This window comes from Dermacentor variabilis, chromosome 2 (genome assembly GCF_050947875.1).
Source record: "Dermacentor variabilis isolate Ectoservices chromosome 2, ASM5094787v1, whole genome shotgun sequence".
Classification (NCBI taxonomy): Eukaryota; Metazoa; Arthropoda; class Arachnida; order Ixodida; family Ixodidae; genus Dermacentor; species Dermacentor variabilis.
Window position 1 is genome coordinate 21,199,300 of NC_134569.1, and position 19,372 is coordinate 21,218,671.

General features: G+C 46.7%; 1 protein-coding gene across 3 annotated transcripts in view; it reads left to right on the plus strand.

Moving 5' to 3' along the window:
• LOC142571486 (voltage-dependent L-type calcium channel subunit beta-1-like) overlaps positions 1–19,372 on the plus strand; it is a 125,003-nt gene that overhangs the window by 9,762 nt on the left and 95,869 nt on the right. For all 3 annotated transcript variants that reach the window (XM_075679876.1, XM_075679880.1, XM_075679877.1), the window contains exon 2: positions 16,036–16,116. In XM_075679876.1, the coding sequence (XP_075535991.1) occupies positions 16,036–16,116 (81 nt within the window). The remainder of the gene's footprint in view (positions 1–16,035; positions 16,117–19,372) is intronic.

Genomic DNA, 19,372 nt, shown 5'->3' on the forward strand with positions numbered 1-19,372 from the left:
GGTGGGCTTCGCGAAAGCGATGAGTGGCTTCGGGGCTCCCGCTCTACCGTGGTCGAGATTCCTCTGCGAAACCGCGGAGGAAGCGCGTCGCATTCGGCCCGCGTGCGGCTGAGCTCCGATCCACTGCTGTCCGGGCTGCACGAACTTCCCGAAAACGACGGTCGAGGCATTCGCCCGGCGACGGTGCTATCGTCCCTGATGAGCGCAAAGCGGTATGTGCTGCCCTTTTCTTTTTGCCTCTCGCTTCCGAGGGAAGAGAGGGAGACAGCGATATCGACATCCGTATTCCAACGTTACATAGGTCGTCTGGAGTTCATCGAAGAGTCCCCACTCACCCATCACGTTCTTGATGTGCTTGATGACTAAGAGCAGGCATGGTATAAATATATTGGAATAATATGTAATAGGAATATATGAGTATTTGTTGTTCGAAAGTGAGCCATCGAGTTATTCTATATAGTGCGAGGGAATGCTATGCTAGCGGTGACATAAGGGCGAGTTGGTACAGATGCACGGTGGGAAAACAGCGCAACTTTACAAGGACGAACACGTGTAATAGACACGCACACATTAGGGCTTGTGAATCTCCATTGTCTTCGTCCGTATAAGGTTGCGGTACGTTTTTCAACCATGCACACACTGTAAAAACCAGCCATCACTTTAACTATATAGTGTTTTTATGATAGAATTTTTGACAAGTCATGGGCGTCATACCGACAAGTCGTTTCTATCGATGTGAACAAGGAAGGACCGGCGGAGCGTGCGGTGCGCTGTCGCACGTGGCAGCGGCTGAAATAAAGCCAGAAGTGGCCGTATTGGCAGGCACACGAACGGACGCGCCATGTCTCTGCACCAGGCGTTTGCTTCCTCATTTTGCCACGCACTGGCAGATCCCGCAATATTTTGTGCCCGCCCGTCCGTTCGGTAGCTGCAAAACGTGATTTGTTGTAGAATTCTTCATTGCTATATCGTAGCCATCAGTCAACAGCTCTGCTGTCTGTCCATGTCTTTCCCCCACGAGGCTATAGCAATGTCGGCAATGGTCAGAAAGTATATACTTTGCCTGATATTTAGTGTGTGTGCACTGGGTGCCTTCTGTTAGCAGTTCCTGCTTGCATGTGATCCGATATAAGCGCCTGTATCGGCATTTAGTTCGTCTTGCCGTAATTAACTTCGAATTGTGCATCAGCGAGCAGCCGAGGTTTTCTCCGCGCACCGTGGATGCCGCGCAATCGGAACAGCGTATATATTGCGAAGCCCGCGTGTGATGCGCGGTCGCCGTGCTCTGACGTACAACGTGTCGGCCTTCATCGTGGCTCGAGGATCCTGCGAAAGAGACTGGGTGCTGTTTAGCGTTGTTTACGAGCGGCCGTTCTTTGCTCATATTTAAGTCGGCGGCCGTCAGCCACTCCTGTGCTTGGGCATTTGGCGCCATGTGACACCGCCGCCTCGCTTTCCCTTGAAGCTGAGCTTTGCGAAGCTTTGGTTTGGCATGTCGAAGGCATCTGGTTAGCGCGCAGCACGAGCCCACCGGTTCGATTCGCCTCCACCTCATTCTGATGGGGGCGGAATAAAAAAAAAAAAGAAAAACGATGCACCGCTCTAGGCGCGCGTTAAGGTGCCACATGGCTGTTGTATGTTCGCGTCTTAGCAACCCGAGACCTTGAGAGCGCAAGAATGGTTAATTGCATGCTCACTTTTCATGCTGCGCTACTTTTGACTTATCATCGTGTATCGTCTCGCATGCTGTGCCAGGTTGTAGGCGATCCCGGCAATCAAAGTGTTAGAAGTTACGTCTCTTATGAGATGCTATACCTCAGACCGGCACCTTCGCTTAAGTTCTAAATTATTCTTTTAGCGCTCAGAAATGGCAGAATCCTTATTTAGCGAAAACGGCGAGTTGGCTTTTTTATAGTATTGCACTGCGTGGAAGTTAACATTCTATGAATAGAACAAGAATAACGACGAAAGTGCGAAGGGCAGAGCTGTGCCTGATCTCTCTCGCGTCTGAAAAGCTTCGCGCCACCCAGAAGAAACCCTCTCCCTGCCGCAATTTTAAACGGCTGATTCAATAAGCTTCGCATTATTTCGTCCATTAATTCGTCCTTGACATTTCGAATTTGTCAGGCGAAGTGGAGAAGAATGGGTCAAATATGAACATCGTGATGCTAAGAACGTGCTATGCTGGCGTGTTAAGAATGCAGGCGGAGACTTCGGAGAAGCACTTGACCTGTAGTGGGAATGGCAAGACGGTACAAACTTTGCTAAAATGTACCACATCGTTTCTCTTCTCTGAAATGACCGAAGTGAATAAGCTAGAGCTTTAAGGGGCGGCTTGCGCAAGTTTAAGTACGGAGGATCTTAGCCTCCAGAGTTCTTTCTCGTCTTCGTAGTCGTTCTGATATATTAATGACATTTTACTGCATAAGCAAAGTATGTGACCGTTCGAGTTAGTGATCCATGATGAAAATTCACAGCGCGGAAACGAGAAAAGGACGAAAAAATGTCCGCCTTAACGCTCTTATCGTCCTTGTTTTACTGCGCATTTAACGCTCTCTACTATGCGCTGAATAGTCAATTTTATCTATTCAGCGAAGTTTTTTTTTTTTTCCTTCGCTATCTTTCAAATACTTCGCTGATTTTGTTTGCTTTTGTTCCAGCAACCAACGTTTTGCTATTATTATCATCATCATAATGGAGCTTTGCTCATGAAATTTCTTCCTTAATTTTACTGACTGTTTATTCGACTGTTTGACCGTTTAATGAATGACTGTTTATTCGACACGTTGCTCATGTTTAGGTTTCTCGTATTAACGTGTATTAAATTTCCTGTTTGCAGAGTAATATATATCCAGAACAACGTGTTGATGATCGCTAGTTGCCGTCTTGTACGATCTCTGGGCTTAGAAAAAATGCACAGCGAGAGCTCTGCGGCTGGTGCCATCATTAGACGAACACATTTTGTTCACCGAACAAGAAACTAACTTCACATACTTCGAGCGAGATGCTTTGCTGGGCTAGTTGGTGTGCAGACATGATACAAAGTATCGCGAACAATGCCCTTTTATCCCCCACCCCTTTTTTCTTTTCAGTTTTTTTGCGCTACTTTCCATCGTGTCCACGTACTTGATTGTGCCGTGACAGTTATTGTTTAATTATCGGCAGTGGGTAATTTGGGCGATTGTTAGTTATATTAGGCGCGTAAATATGCAACAATTACTTTTATAGACCGTTAGTTTCTCACAGCAGTCTCGATCGGAAAACAAATTATAATTTCGCCTGATTTTTGTCAACATCACAGCGGCGTTATAACAGGTAGAAGTTGACTATTTCTTCTTCAGGGTTGGAAATGCTGTACCATTTACGCCATCTTGCGTCAGACCATCGAGCTGCGCCAACCTGCGCCAAAACACTTAGTTTCGAATGACGTTGCCAAACTTAGCAGGATGTGTGTGTTCAGTGGCAACCACACAGCCATAGACATGCGTTGGCATGCGCTGAGCCCTGCACTCGAAGCCTAAGCAATCCAGTTTCAGCGTCGGCGTCTTTGGAGTGTGGGTGTATATGGTTGCATAATTGTAACTAGGCTACAAGAAAATTATAACCGTGTTGTGCTATATGCAATGTATTAAGAATGTCTTATAAAGGTGCTAGGCGTTTGCGTATATGCGGAGCAGCTAAAGACTAGTTGAACTGACGCTCATTTCATGGGACAGTCGGGAAGAAAAGCCTCGCCGAATGAACGAATGAGGTCGCGCAGTCTGCTCAGCGTGTAGCACAACAGTTTCACTATGTATTTTAGCATTCGATTTAGCGCCCTGTTGGTACATCGGCGTCGATTAATGGGCGAACGCCGTGGATTCTAAATCAATTCCGCACGTGCGCACCTCGTCCCGTTACCGGTTTGATAGCGCGGCACGCCGACGAACCACCTGCTTGCTTTTATGAAACTTCTTGGTCACAAATATCCAATGGCAACCGCAATCGCCATTGAAATGTGCACGCAAGCTGCGCTGTTTTCTCTCGGGCCACGCCACACAAGATCAGTCTCTTGCCGCCGCAAAAAGTAAGCCAAGGACGTAAACTTTCATATTTAGTCAACGTCAGCGCCCAAATTGTGGTCGTAACTAAACGTTCGTAGGTACCGCAAACCTCCGAAATTGCGTTCGCGGCAATGATGTTCACGACGCGACTTGCGCAGATCAAGTCCGAAATTCTTTAACAAGCCATCTTTCGGCGCACGAGATATCGGTTGCCGTTATACACTGACTCTATGGAGCCTGTGGCGGAACCGCTAAAAAGCCTGAATAACCGCGCTTATTCAAAATATTGGACGACGACGCAGACTGGAAAGCCAGTAAACACCCTTATACCTCTATTTTCAAAAATATCTTGGAGATTTTTCTCAGCAAGCGATGTGAAATATTGGCAAATGACTAGTACGTCGGTCCACATTTATTCTGCATTATTCTATCTTAGCTGAAGGTCGCCAACAGTTAAACGTTGACCGAGGGCACTATGCGAACGGCGTTCACTGTACCTTTCTCGTTCATTGTGCACGAATACGTTTAATTAGCTAAATTTATGAACTTAACTAATCGACAAGATGTCAATGAAAACGTTGTGGGTGACGTTTACAAATGACCGAGAGCAGCTTTTGAAACAACCTAGGATTCGTGAAGAACCCGCCGTGGTGGCGTAGTGGCTTTGGTGTTGCGCTGCTAGACCCGTGGTTGCGGGATGAACTCCCGGCCGCGGTGGCCGCATTTCGATGGGGGCGAAAATGCAAAACACGCTCGTGTACTGCGCATTGGGTGCTCGTCAAAGAACCCCAGGTGGTCAAAATTAACCCGGAGTCCCCCACTACGGCGTGTCTCATGATCATATCCCGGTTTTGGCACGTAAATACCCAGCGGTTAATATTAACTTAATTTGTTAAGACTTCTTTAACGAGAAAAAAAAAAGAAGGAACAAAAAGCCCAACCGCTGTGCACCAAAGATTGCATCAATCTTTACGCAAACCTCGTCAAATATAAGGCCACTGGTAACGAGCGGCCGCGCTTTTTTTCTCGCATCGTTAGAGCCGCGTCCGCAGTTTTTAGTGCGCGCCTTCGGCCCCTGTGACGGTCCTTTGCACGTTCGTAAGCAGTGATGACGACGCTTACGTCTGAGACCACTTCTATCACTGGTGAGGGGATGCGTTGTCACGTAGATTCTATATATATATATATATATATATATATATATATATATATATATATATATATATATATATAATTTTGCAGGCTTTTATCATCTTCGCGTCTTTATTTATCGCACAAGTCGGACAGTTTTAAAGCTGCGGCCATATTGTAGAAATTTCTTGATAGGCAATCGGTTTTTGAGCGTCAGGGGACCACATCATGTAGGGCTGCTTGTGCGGTGCGTGCGTGCACAATATTCGAAGACAGACAACGCAATACAAACTAAGGGAAAGTGATGAGTGCATTTCCTGCCACAGAATCTGGAATGGCTTACCAGTTCGATTAAACTGCTTCATTAGTAGGGTCTTTTGAGAAATTTCTCTAGTCACTGTTGAAACTTGACTCTATATGGGCGTCGTTTGCCTCACCATTTTCAGTTCTGCGTATTGGTGATCTTACTTTTATTTCTCTGTGTATTGTGAATTTTCTCTTACCTGTGGAAAATCTCAGTTGCAAGCTCCTGCTTATAACTTACAGCAACTTCGTTAGGAGCTCTCTTGGCAGTAATACACTTTTCAGCCTCGTAATGTGTGCCTATACAACTTCGTCCACTGTATCGACATGTCTACATGTAGCAAATGTTCGCAAAATAGTGATCCCAATTGCGCTGATGAAAAAAGTGGGAAATCGTAGGAGGGAGGAAAGACGCCGTCCTCGTGCCGTCGAGGCCGTCGTTCCTGCTTCACTTCCGAAGCGCAATAAGCCGACGAACCCATTCGCGCGCGCGCGCGCACACACACGTTCCAGGGCGCAGCTGCGCGTTTGCACGGCCAACAGGCCAACAGCTGCTGTCGCGTCTCGCTCCGCCCGGAATTCGCCGGTTTGTTTTATACGCCAGCCTCACTTCACTGTCACTACGCGGTCTCTTCCCCGCCTCCCTCCTTCGTTTTCTCTGTTATAATTTTTTTTTCCATGCTTCAGCGCAACGACACGGTCGTAAGGAGCGCTCGGTACGCGTCGCCTTTGAGAAACTGAAGCCAACGTCGCACGTGTACAGCGTATATTTCTCGTCGCGCCACGAGGAGCGAATAGCGGCGCCGTGTGTCTGCTGCGACTCGTGCGTTCAAGACGCGCGTATGCACGCAGGCATTGCGGCAAACTGTGTGCAGCGCTGTGTGGCGTCCGCCTCTGTTTCGAGTACGCGGGCTTACAATAGTTCCCGGCATTTGCGAAAACAAGCAAGCGTGAAAGTAATGCAAGTGCACTAGTCTCAATGTCTGGACGAGTAGGCTACATAGAGGTTGCGCTTACAAGTGCAGTTTGTGCTCCTGAATTCTTTTCGACTGTACGACCGTACGGCTGCCAGGAAGTTGATCCTTCTAGTACAGTTTCTCTTATTGGCGCACAAACCACTGCGGTGTTGCTAGTTGTGTACATGTGCGCTCTAGTGCGGGGCTTGGGGTCATCGTTATGGAACGTTGTGGCGAGAATCAAGTCAGGGTTCAGGAAACGTACTCAACGGGAAAGACGCCCTAAAACTTGTACATATATTGTCTCTGTCTTTGCGCGCCGTTATTCCAAGGCGAGACGTATGACCAGCTTGCACGACTCGAGGTTGTAATGGATCGTTCCGGTGCGGTTACTGTCCGTATTAATAGCTCCTATTACCTGCCAGGTGCTGCTCAGCACAGGATCGCGGGTTTCAACGTGGCTTCGGCAGTTGGACTGACATGATAGCGGGTTGAAAAAAGAAAAAACGTCCTTGAGCTGAGAAATATATTGGGGTACGCCAAGGAACATGAGAGGTCGAAAAGCAAACATTAGTCGCGCGAAGTGCGCAGTTCATCCACAGCGATAGACGCCGATTGAATAGCGCTATCGTGCATCGTATTGCATTGACTTAAATGTGTTCACATGTTTTTACGCATGGGAACGGCCAGGAGCATTTGTCTGGTGTAGGGCAGACGTGGGCATAGTGTTCATGAGAGCGAAGCGTCGTACGAAGAGCAACGCGAGCGCGCCGATAGCCGCTTTGACTGAGCGACGACTAACAGTGACTGCGGCGGCACGATGACCCACACATGGCGTACGCTAGAGGGAATGGTAGTTTTCATTTTCAGCTTGCTGCTATTTGGGTTGCGTCGACCACCTGCACCGTTTCGAGCCTGGCCAAAAACAGCTGTATCGCATGTCAGCCATCGATGTACAATTAAGTATTTCGGTAATCTTTGCTACGTCTCTCGCTGGCATAGCCAAACTTTGAAGAGTACTTCGATTTGGGTCCGTTGGTGGGGCATTTTGCAAATTTTACCACCGGAAATAAGGACGCAGAAACACGCTGTTCCTGGAACATTTGTCTGGTGTAGGGCAGACGTTCGTCGTCGCTTGTCGTGTGTGTGCGTGCGTGTGTGTGTGTGTGCGTGTGTGCGGCGCGCGCACGCATGCACGCACGCACGCACGCACGCACGCACGCACGCACGCACACACACACACACACACACACACACACACACACACACACACACGACAAGCGACGACGAACGTCTGCCCTACACCAGACAAATGTTCCAGGAACAGCGCTGGGCCTGCAGTGTATACGTGTTTCTGCGTCCTTATTTCCGGTGGTAAAATTTGCAAAATGCCCCACCAACGGACCCAAATCGAAGTACTCTTCAAAGTTTGGCTATGCCAGCGAGAGACGTAGCAAAGATTACCGAAATACTTAATTGTACATCGATGGCTGACATGCGATACAGCTGTTTTTGGCCAGGCTCGAAACGGTGCAGGTGGTCGACGCAACCCAAATAGCAGCAAGCTGAAAATGAAAACTACCATTCCCTCTAGCGTACGCCATGTGTGGGTCATCGTGCCGCCGCAGTCACTGTTAGTCGTCGCTCAGTCAAAGCGGCTATCGGCGCGCTCGCGTTGCTCTTCGTACGACGCTTCGCTCTCATGAACACTATGCCCACGTCTGCCCTACACCAGACAAATGCTCCTGGCCGTTCCCATGCGTAAAAACATGTGAACACATTTAAGTCAATGCAATACGATGCACGATAGCGCTATTCAATCGGCGTCTATCGCTGTGGATGAACTGCGCACTTCGCGCGACTAATGTTTGCTTTTCGACCTCTCATGTTCCTTGGCGTACCCCAATATATTTCTCAGCTCAAGGACGTTTTTTTTTTTTCAACCCGCTATCATGTCAGTCCAACTGCCGAAGCCACGTTGAAACCCGCGATCCTGTGCTGAGCAGCACCTGGCAGGTAATAGGAGCTATTAATAGGGACAGTAACCGCACCGGAACGATCCATTACAACCTCAAGTCGTGCAAGCTGGTCATACGTCTCGCCTTGGAATAACGGCGCGCAAAGACAGAGACAATATATGTACAAGTTTTAGGGCGTCTTTCCCGTTGAGTACGTGTCCTGAACCCTGACTTGATTCTCGCCACAACGTTCCATAACGATGACCCCAAGCCCCGCACTGATGACCCCAAGCCCTGCACACACGTGCGTGCGTGCGTGCGTGCGTGCGTGCGTGCGCGTACTCTTTTATTTGCGCTGGTTAAATTTCCAACTTTGAGCCGTGTTTGCGGCTGCGCTCGAAATTGGGGCATGCAGCACAGCCTTGCCCGAAGTATTTCCATGCTTCCCTGAGACATAAACCTCATAGTAATCACGAAACATTCGTGACTTCAACCAGGATAGCCTGATTTGCATGTCGGCGAAAATTGCTAATTCCTCTCGTGCAGCTGCTCACTGTAGCCACTGTGCGGCTGCCGGAAAGAAGGGGATGAACCGCGACTTTGGATGCCGAAGTTGGAATTTTATCTTTCCTTTTGCCAAAAATCGTGTATCTGTTAGAAGTGGAATGACAATAAGGAAAATGACCAAAGAAATATTGGAGTCGAGCGTAGGAGCGTTTTCGTTCTAGCTGCGCAATGCGTGAACGATTCAATGCCTTGCAACTCCGTGACAGACGACACGAATTTCAATTACGTACGCGATACCGGAACCGAGAGCATGACAGCAACGGAACCTCTTTCGCGATTCATAAATGACAGTGATGTCGAACAAAATGATCGATGGGCGCCGTTGCGAAGTAGCGCAGTGTCGTGGCATGATAAGATACCAACTCGGCTTCGGTATAAGCGGGAACTGAAGTGCGGGATATTTGATGGCGTCTGGAATCGCAAAACCTATCACTGTGGTGAGCTTTCGCACGACGACGTCCCAACTTTGGTCAAAAGCCGAATTGCTCGAGGCAGGCTCTTCAGTAGAATTGCAAAGCCGCTTGACCCTTCGACGCCTGTCATGCCGCACTTTATAGGTAAAGCTTTCGCTGCAAATAGCTTGTCTCCACTGACATTGCTCTTGTCAAATCATTGCAGAACAAGTGGCTTGCAGCTTTATTTTATTGGAAACTTGGCATGAGCATTCATTCGGCGCTGTGCACACCTCACATGCCGTGAGAACTGCCTCGATTGCGACCGCTGCCGCATATATTTTGCGCCTGCCCAACATTCACACCGCGATGACGGACTTTTGCCTTTTCTTTAACAACCATCGACGTGAGGCCATTCTCGGAGGACTTTATTTGCACACACTGCGATGGCTTAGCGGTTATGGTGTTGCGCTGCTAAGCACGAGGCCGCGGGATCAAATCCAGCCCGCGACGGCCGCATTTCCGTGGGGGTGAAATGCGGTCACGTTGAAGATCTCCTGGTGGTCAAAATTAATCCGGGGTCCACAACTACGGCATACATCGTAATCAAATTGTGGTTCTGACACGTAAAACACCAGAATTCAACTACATTACTTTATTTGCGGTGCTTGACCCCACCCGATATATACTGATTTAACCGTATGGCCCAGCCTACAAATTTTACACGATACGGGACTAGCGTCATGATTTTCAATATACTGTTCGGTTTACGGCATTGCGTCATCACACCACTATTCTTGTCGTCATCATCCTCCATCGCTCCTTCGGTTCCCCCTTTCGCTTCCTTTGCGCAGTGTAGCAGGTGACAGCGCACAAGCTCGGCACGACTTGTGCTCCCGCCTTTCTATAGATACATTTTACTACTGCTACTAGAAGCGGTTTGGTAAACATTTTATAACCTTTACTGGTCGCCTATAGCAACCGAATTACCAGGGTTGGCTTGCTAGCGTGCCAGCACACTGAGAAGGCGTCGGAAATTAGAAATTGGGAGCGGAACCGAAGTGCTCGTTTTTTGCTGTCAAAGATGATTGAACGGGCTACGTACGACAAAGCGTGAAAATGACTGGAGCGAAATAGCGTTGGAACAGACGTGGAGTAATGCCAGCGTTACTTTTTTTGTCCCCGTGCTGACCTTTCCTTAACTGTACTATAAGTATAAAACTTCAACGTGACATCTTAGAGATAAACGTGTAATTTCGCAAGCTTTCGGCATGGCACCCGGCCTAGCCCTTTCCTAAACCTAGTGCGGGCTCGAAACATGGCGTCAGTGGAAATGCGGCGACGCGTTCCCGTTTATTTGCATCTTTCCGCGTGCTATAAGCCTCTGCCGACATGCAGGGAGACCATCGTAAGACCCATGGTCATGCTTGGTACTCACCGCCGGGGTTTTTGACAGTGTAGTTTGCATTGGTTAAGTTGTTCAAAAATGGGATCTTTGTGCCAGTGGCAGATCCAAAGGGAAAGTCCTGCCGCCTCCTACACTCCCTTTTCTTTGAGGCTGCCCTGGATCCACCCCTGCTTCGTACCCTGATGGCGACTTGCTTTAAAGCTCGATGATTGTTTCCTATAAAAAATGACCCCGTTCAGTAGATAGTCGCAGAACACGGAGGCGTACCGAACGTCTGAGTCTGAACCCGAGGCCATAACAAAATTTGAGAGAAACAGTAATGGTGAGTAGAAACATGAAAGATGCGGGTTTTCTCATTGCGGGAACTGGATGCGTTTAGTGAAAGAATATTACCTTTTTTTCTTTTGAGGCACCTGGCTCATACCCAGTTTTTCGCGTATGATTGCTAACGGATCTAAACTAAGGATAGAGTTGCGGAAACAGGGATACTGCACTACAGTGACGTTTCTGTAGGGTGTTTATCACGCGCCTTTTGCAGATAATTGTGGAAAAATGAATCCTCAACCGCAGTCATGCGGAATACTCATCAATATGATCAAAGTACGCAATTGCGCAATTACAGCTTCGTTGTAAAGCATCTCATAATGTCTTTCAGAGTGTCCCTCTTAAATATATAGCCATCCGTAGACATGGATCGAGGGCAGCTTGTAACGTTATGAACGATGTTCAGAAGACTCGTGTGCGTACGAATGCCTGTAATGGAAAGCATTGTAAAACGCGCGAAAATGTAATTGTGCCGAATTTGTAAGATTCGTTCGCTGCGATCAGAGGAAGTAATCGGGAGAAATCGATATGTTTTAATGAGGTAGGTGCCAAATACTGCGCGAGCCTCCAAGACAAACCAATAGCGCCAGTCATCAAGACAATAGATAAGTTCTCCTGAAGTGGAGGGGGTAGGGGGGTAGGGGAGAAATGACCTAGAAGAAACGACAGGAGCATGAAAATCCCTACGCCAAGACTGATCACTGTCAAAACTGATCACAAAGATGACGGTAAATGTCATTTCAATTTATAACTGAATAAATATTCTTCTTGGACAAGTTGGAAAATATTTTTTTAGAGCGCTAAAAAGACGCCTGAAAGGGAGAAACATACACATGCGCACAGAGGGCCATCAACCAACTGATTTATTGAAATGGAAGACGGGGCATGGTCCAATTCCTGCGTAGGCGCAACAAGGGATATGACGTCTCTCAAACAAGTCCATCTCAGTAGCGTACTGTTCACCGCTGCGACTGCACCGAACGTAGAGGTGGAGGCGTGCCTTTTGCGCTTTCAAAAGACATACCGTCATCACCTATCCAAGTTAACAGCACTCTAGAAATAACATGGGTTATGTTAACCCTAGGTAACTAAGTTGATTCTTGGCACGTGTTATCGACCGCCTTCTTCACCGTCCACATTTATTAATGAACTGCATGACACTATCAGCATAGTATATTCTCGTTTTCCTTCTCACCCTTTGCTTTTGCTAGGAGATTTTAACTTTCCTAACATTATGTTGAATACCCTGTCATTACGTCATTCCCCATTTTCGCAACAGGCTGATGACTTTCTTAATTTATGCTCAGTTTTTTTCCCTCATGCAAATAGTTACTCAGGCCACCACGATTTCAAATGACGTAGCTAACACCCTCGACTTGGTACTTACGACACATGCTGACCTTGCATCTCATATCACTTACTTACCAGGAATTAGTGACCACCTCTCGCTCAATTTCATAATTGACGCTCCTTTCCCTAAAAAGTCCAAACACCGAAAAACCATACGCGTCTATCGGAAAGCTAACTTCGTAACAATAAACAATGAGCTGTCTCATTCCTATGATGATTTTGTCAAAAACTTCGATGATCGTTCAGTCCAATCTAACTGGGATTTCTTCACACGTACAGTTCACAGATTAACTGACAAATACATCCCTAACCGCACAATCACTTCAAATGCGCAAGCGCCATGATACTCCGGTCATCTAAAACGCTTACCCAACCGCAAAAAGCGCTTCTATAGCTTAGCAAAATCATCCCCTACTGACGCGCGCTGAGCAACTTATAAATCCGCCTCCGATATCTATATAGCAGCTTTAAAAACTGCTGAAGACAATTACTTATCTCGTACACTAGCTGAAATACTAAAAACAAATCTTTAAAAAGTTTTGTCAGATGGTAAACCCAACAACTAACAATGCTATTTCATTAGAAGATTTATCTGGAAATGCTGTTCCCGAGAACATATGTGCGACCATTCTTAACGAATCATTTACAAGTCAATTTTAGAAAAATGGCAATGTTGAATTTCCTATCGCATACCAACACGAGTATTTACCAATGCATCCAGTGATTGTTGAGGCACACGGAATTAACAAGTTAATAGACAATTTACCGTATCATCCATCACCTGGATACGACTGCATTAACAGTAAATTCCTTAAAAGCACTAACCTCTTTAGTTCCATGATACTAACAAAAATTTTTCCGACACTCTCTTAACTCATGTGAGCTTCCAAAGGAATGGAAAATTGGGAAAGTGGTTCCAATCTATAAATATGGCCCCAGAGATTAACCTCTTAGTTATCGCCCCACATCCCTTACAAGTAGCTGCTGTAAATTATGAGAGCATGTAGTTTTCACGAATCTGGCTAGCTTTCTAGAATCCAACACATATTCTACTAACGCACAACATGGTTTTCGAAAATCATATTCCTGCGAAACACAACTCATGAACTGCATCGCATCCTGGATCGCTCATCGTGCGCTGACTGTCTTCTTGGATTTTAGGAAAGCATTTGATAAAGTATGCCATAAACTACTACTTTTTAAACTAAGCTTGCGAAATATCGACCCTAACCTTCTAGAATGGATAGAGCATTTCCTTACTAACCGCTTCCAATGTGTTACTGCTGACGGTCGTAACTCTCCACTCACTGAAGTTCAATCGGGTGTACCACAAGGGTCTGTGCTGGGACCACTATTATTTCTTATCTACATTAATAATCTGACCGCTAAAATATCTTCTAACATACGTCTGTTCGTAGATGATTGTGTTATCTTTCGGGAAATTAAAAGCACTGATGATACTAATGTACCCGAAGCTGATCTGGATAATATAGGTGACTGGTGCAGGAAGTGGCTAAGGGAATTAAATATTAACAAATGCAAAATAATACATATATCCAGATCTAATTGCACTCCTAGCACCTACCATCTGAACAACGCTCCCTTAGATTTCGTCGTGTCATATAAACATCTTGGTATCCGCGTTACAAATAACTTAAATTGAACCATGCATATACAGTACTTCATTAACAATGCTAATCGCATGCTCGGGTACTTACGGCGCAACTGTTTCAAAGCACCGACTACTTTAATGTTGCAGCTTTACAAGATTCTAAGACGCTCGAAACTTGAATATGCATCTGCAGTTTGGGATCCCAGTCACGCTAATCTCATTACGTCACTTGAACTAGTACAAAATAATTCTGCCCGTTTCATTCTTTCTAATTATAGCCATGCTGCGAGTATAACCTTAATGAAAACTAACCTAGCACTTATTCCACTCGCTAACCGCCACAAAATTGCCTGTATTTCGCTATTTCATAAAATTTTTAATCACACCGCGCTTCACGACAATTTCATCCTATGGCCTCAGTGCATTTCAAACCGCGTCCATCACCGCAGTAAGGTAGCAATTCATTCATGTCGCACAAAGCCTTTCTTTCAGTCTCATCCCCCGTACATCTCAGGAATGGAACCACCTTCCCTCAAGTATCGTAGCCATCACCGATAACAAACTTTTCCGCGGAACAGTAGCTAACATTGTATAATCAGGAGAATCATTTTATTTACAGAAGTGACAGCACTTGTTTGTTTGCTTTACACTACTACTCTGTAACCACTTCCCTCTTTAATGCCATATGGGCCTGAGGGTATTTTACAAGAATAAGTACAACTTGACTGAAGTATCACTCGTACACCTAGTGTGTACCTTTCTTTCTTATGTAGGGTTCACGAGCAGTTTTATTACCGTTCCTACCCAATATGGCCCACATGCACAGGAATTGCAATGCGCGCTAAATCAACCTCAAACTTCATTCGACCTGAACTTCTGGCAGTTGCCTCAAGACTATGCTGTCTTCACGTCGAACGCTGAACTTTTTTGTATTTACTTTCTTTCATCAATTAGGTGGGATATCTTCTGTAATGTCGTCGATTGACACTACCAGGTCCGAAAGGGTTAAAAAGGGATATTAAGCACTAGATAATATCCATGTCATCAATAAATTGAGAGCCCTACAGAATATAACCAACCTCTCTGTGTGACCTTCATAGATTACGAAAAGGCTCCCGGCTCAGAAAAGATAACCAGCAGTCATGGAGGCATTGCGTAGACAAGGTTAGAGGAAGCACACGTCAATATCTCGCCAACTGTCTGCAAGGATTCTACTTCTACCACAAGTCTTTACAAAAAGTAGAGAAATACCGACCGTCAAGTGAGGCAAGAAGGCACAATATCTCCAGTTGTCTGGATGCTTAGAAGTATTCAAGCTATTAGTATGGCAATGGTTACGTGTGGAGAAAGATTGGGAACGTCTCATCTGCCTGCAGTACACAGATGACATTTTTTGAGCAACGTTCGAAGTTACTCACAGTAAATGATTGAAGATCCCAACTGACAAAGTTTTAGACTGCGAGTGTTGATATGCAGAATACTACATTAATCTTCAGTAGCCCGACGGCCCACTTATTTGGGCCAAGTGGTCACAGGTGACCCGGATTACGATAAGGACATTTCCGGATTAACAAAAGTGGGTTGGAACGTATATAACATACCCTCTGAACAGAAAATCCTTTCTTTGAACACGAAAAATGTGCAGTCATTTCATTCTACTATTGCTAACATTTTGAGCTGAAACTTGGAAGATAACAAAGAAGCTTGAGAAGAATGTCAGCACCGCGTCGCGAGGAATGCAACGAATTTGCAGACAGTAGAATGGAGGCATGTATCAGACTGCGTCCTTGTTGGGATTGCGAGGAAGCGGCCGAGTTGGGCAGGATCACCGAATGTACGTTAGAGTGGTACCAATGAAATCAAAACGCCATTGAGAACAGCGCAGGGCTTAGCTGGTGTGATGACATTTGGAAATTTGCAGTAATCTTTCTAGCAGATATCCGCACATGCTCTGTCTCGTTCTGACTGTGTCGTTCGATTCTCCTTAACAGGCATCTGTCAACAAAAGACGCGAACACATCCGGCATCCCGACGGGAACTTCTCAGACAGTTCGAACAGCTTCGCCAGGCAGGTGAGTGCGGTGGCGGCCACAGTCTTTTTTTCACATTACTAGACTTTTTTTTTCTTTCCTTCTGATGTCTGACCCCGGACACACGCGCGTCAGGATGATGCATGTCGCTTGCCTAAACAATAAACTCTCCTTGTTTTGTTATCGCGAGCTTTGCGTACCTTGCCTCAATTTTCGCGCCGTTAATTTTGTTCGTTTTTGCTGACGCGATTCACATCGTGGCCCCACTCAAGCATCGACATTCTGCCACGATCCTTTTAGTTTTCAGCTGCTACCTCTATACACATCTGTATTGCTCAGTTATCTCTGTAACGTTGTGTCCGTTTATTTCCTTCTTTATTAGTTAGCTTCGTTGCATCTTACTATTCCTTGTTTGACGCAGACACCTCTGATGCATAGATATTAGAGAGAAATAATTGTATGCTTGTAATGCAGGCCCATCCACATAGACAACGAAGTGTGTACGAACTGTGCTCAAATTTTTCTGACCCCGTGCATCCCACTTTTTCTGTCAGCGAAGTCTTCCAATAGGGTTTAAACGGCCAATGCACACTCGTAATTCTGTGATTACATTGTACACGAGCTGCTTAAACGTTGATATCTTCATCACATTGTCGCCCCGTTCTTTTTAACGGTCCTTGCTTTCGGTGTTGTGTACACCCCGTGTTGACCCAGTTTGGGTGAATGGCACCTCCTTGGCGCACATGCGATACGCCGTCTTTCTTGCGGCGTTTTTGACCAAAACAGTCCATGTCGATGTCTTTAGTCTACGGGAACGACCTGACTGAACGTCCAAACCCTTCTCAATAGTGGAGTGTTATCGCTTTTCCATGCGAATAAACAAGATGGGCAGGCCTGGTAGGAACTGTGAGCCCTGCGCTGTGCGCAGCACATCGTACAAGGATAAGTGTTCTGTGTAGCGCCCGAGTTGAGAACATTTGATATGGTTGGCTTACCTAGTACATATAAATGTAGTGACTATTCTTTTTCCATTTGGCGTCACCAGCGTTATCCCGGTGTTTTGCTACCGTCGGTCTCTGAACTTTGGTTGCGTTCGCGGGCAACTTGCGTTGTCCCGAACGGCGCTTCTCCATCCGCGCGTACGCGCGCCATCGTAATCGCTGGAGCGAAGCGCACGCGCTGCGTCTCGCCCTTCGGCGCGTGTAACGACTGGCTGCCGCCGCCGCCGCACTGTCGCTGGTCTCCCGTCGGGCTGGCAGCTGTAAACAAGCGGCCGGCAGCTACGGCTCTGTCTCTCCCAAAGTGGGCACGCCAAGAGCCGTGGGGGTAATTTTATTGGCATCCCACGTTGGGACTTGCCTGGGACTGGTTGCTCCGGCAACGCTCACAGATGGCAAGAGGGGAAGAGCGTTGCTGCTGCCGCCGCCGTATCACGAGTGCAGGGCATCATCGCCGTCGTTGTCTGCTGTACGTGTGGGCGCTGTACGTGTGTCCCATGTGTTCCGTGCAGCAGGGTTGGATAGCCAAGGTCCCCGTGTGGCCTGCCCGATGTATGTCAGGTCGCAAAACTCTAGCTATTCTCATAGCTAGATATGGCAGCATACTCTATCTAGAACGAAGCATCTTATTTTACGTTTGCTTGTTTGTTTATTTGCGATGCCTTACTGACCCACTTATAGGCGTTGGGTATAGGCGCCGTTGCGTATGAAAAACGATCACTGCGCGGGAAACAAGCGCATGCGCAAGAGGCCGAGAAATAGGTCGCCTAAAATAGGAAGGATACAGTGGGACGTCATATACAGTGCTAGGAGTACAGGGTATGCAGGTTATCATAAAAAGTTATCCTGTTTTGCTGCCGTATCTGCAAGAGCTGCTCTATTGTGCAACGCCACGATGCAAGTAGATGTTAAATAACTTTCCAGTTGTGGTTTTCTTTCTGAGACATTTAGAGAGCACGACGACATTGTTACACAAAGAATTCAAATAACGATGGAAATGAAGTTGACCTGAATTCCTCATAGCCGTTGCAACTGCGATTGGATGTTCGTGCAGTAAACACTTGTCCGCCATGTACATGCAGAAAACTTAAGTTACCTAAGTACTGATGCTGGGATTATTATACTCTATATAAAAAAGCAAAAATAGTTTGGAGGTAGTAACACGATAGGAATTTTTGAAGTCGCTGACATATTACAGCCAAGCGAGGTCCAAGGGGGAACACATGGTTTGGCCGCGGGATCTGAAGAGACCTCAGACACGCCGACAAAAAGGAGATACTTATCGGTTAAGGCGGTAAATTGCAACAGGAAACAGAGTCGACCTAAGTAGGCGCTAGGCAAATGCGATGAAAATTTTAACACCATTGAACCTGACAACATATAGGTCGGGTTGGCTGGCTGTGGAGGCACGCCTATCCGAACCCGGAGATCGCCTCCAGTGCCTCCTTTGCGTGTCCTCTTCCTTTGGATCTACTTTGCTCAGGCTACAGCCTCCTTACTTTTGACGGCGCCAGGCTTCCTGGGTGCTGCACACAAAGGCCATCCAAACAGACATCTGACGATAACGTCCTTCATCGCTCAGAATCTCAATATTCGTCTGTCGGTAATGTCAGTGTCAGGACGGAGTGACACCAAACATTTATTTAGCTTATGTAGTAAAAATTCAGGGATAAGCAAAACTATCAACTGCGGCAAAGCAACGCAGCTATTTAAGCCAACCACAAAGTTGAATCTATAACCACTCTCACGGTTAATGTTTCATGATTTCCCTGGTGGCGGAACAATCGCAGCTGCCACCTGAATGGCATTTACATGAAACCCTTTGCATGAAGTTCTTGCTCATGAGCGATTCTCGCATTTTTTGAAGCCACCCTGCTTTCTCGTTTGCTTTCCACGCAATGCCTTTCGATGATCGTGCGCAGGTGCAGAGCAGTGTGCATTAAGCACGCAGCGGGCTTTTCCCTTCGACGGGGCACCGACGCTACAGTATCACATATAGCAGTGCTTAAGCAAGCAATTCATCTCAGGTGATGAAGAACCTGCCTCGTCGACCAATTGGGCCACGTCGTGCACAATGCCACGAGTCGCCTTGCGTTCCTTCACGCAGCTTCCTTTTCATCTCTGCTTACTTGCGTCCCAACCCGATCTTCGTCTCTCAAAGGCGCGCTTTTATTGTCTGTGCTCGTCCACTTATGCGCTTGAACTGTGTTCTTACGTTGCATTGTCCAGGTTTCCTTCATATCGGCCATTCGAATAGTTCCGTGCATGTGTACCGCCTGGAACGTCCCGGACATGGTTGG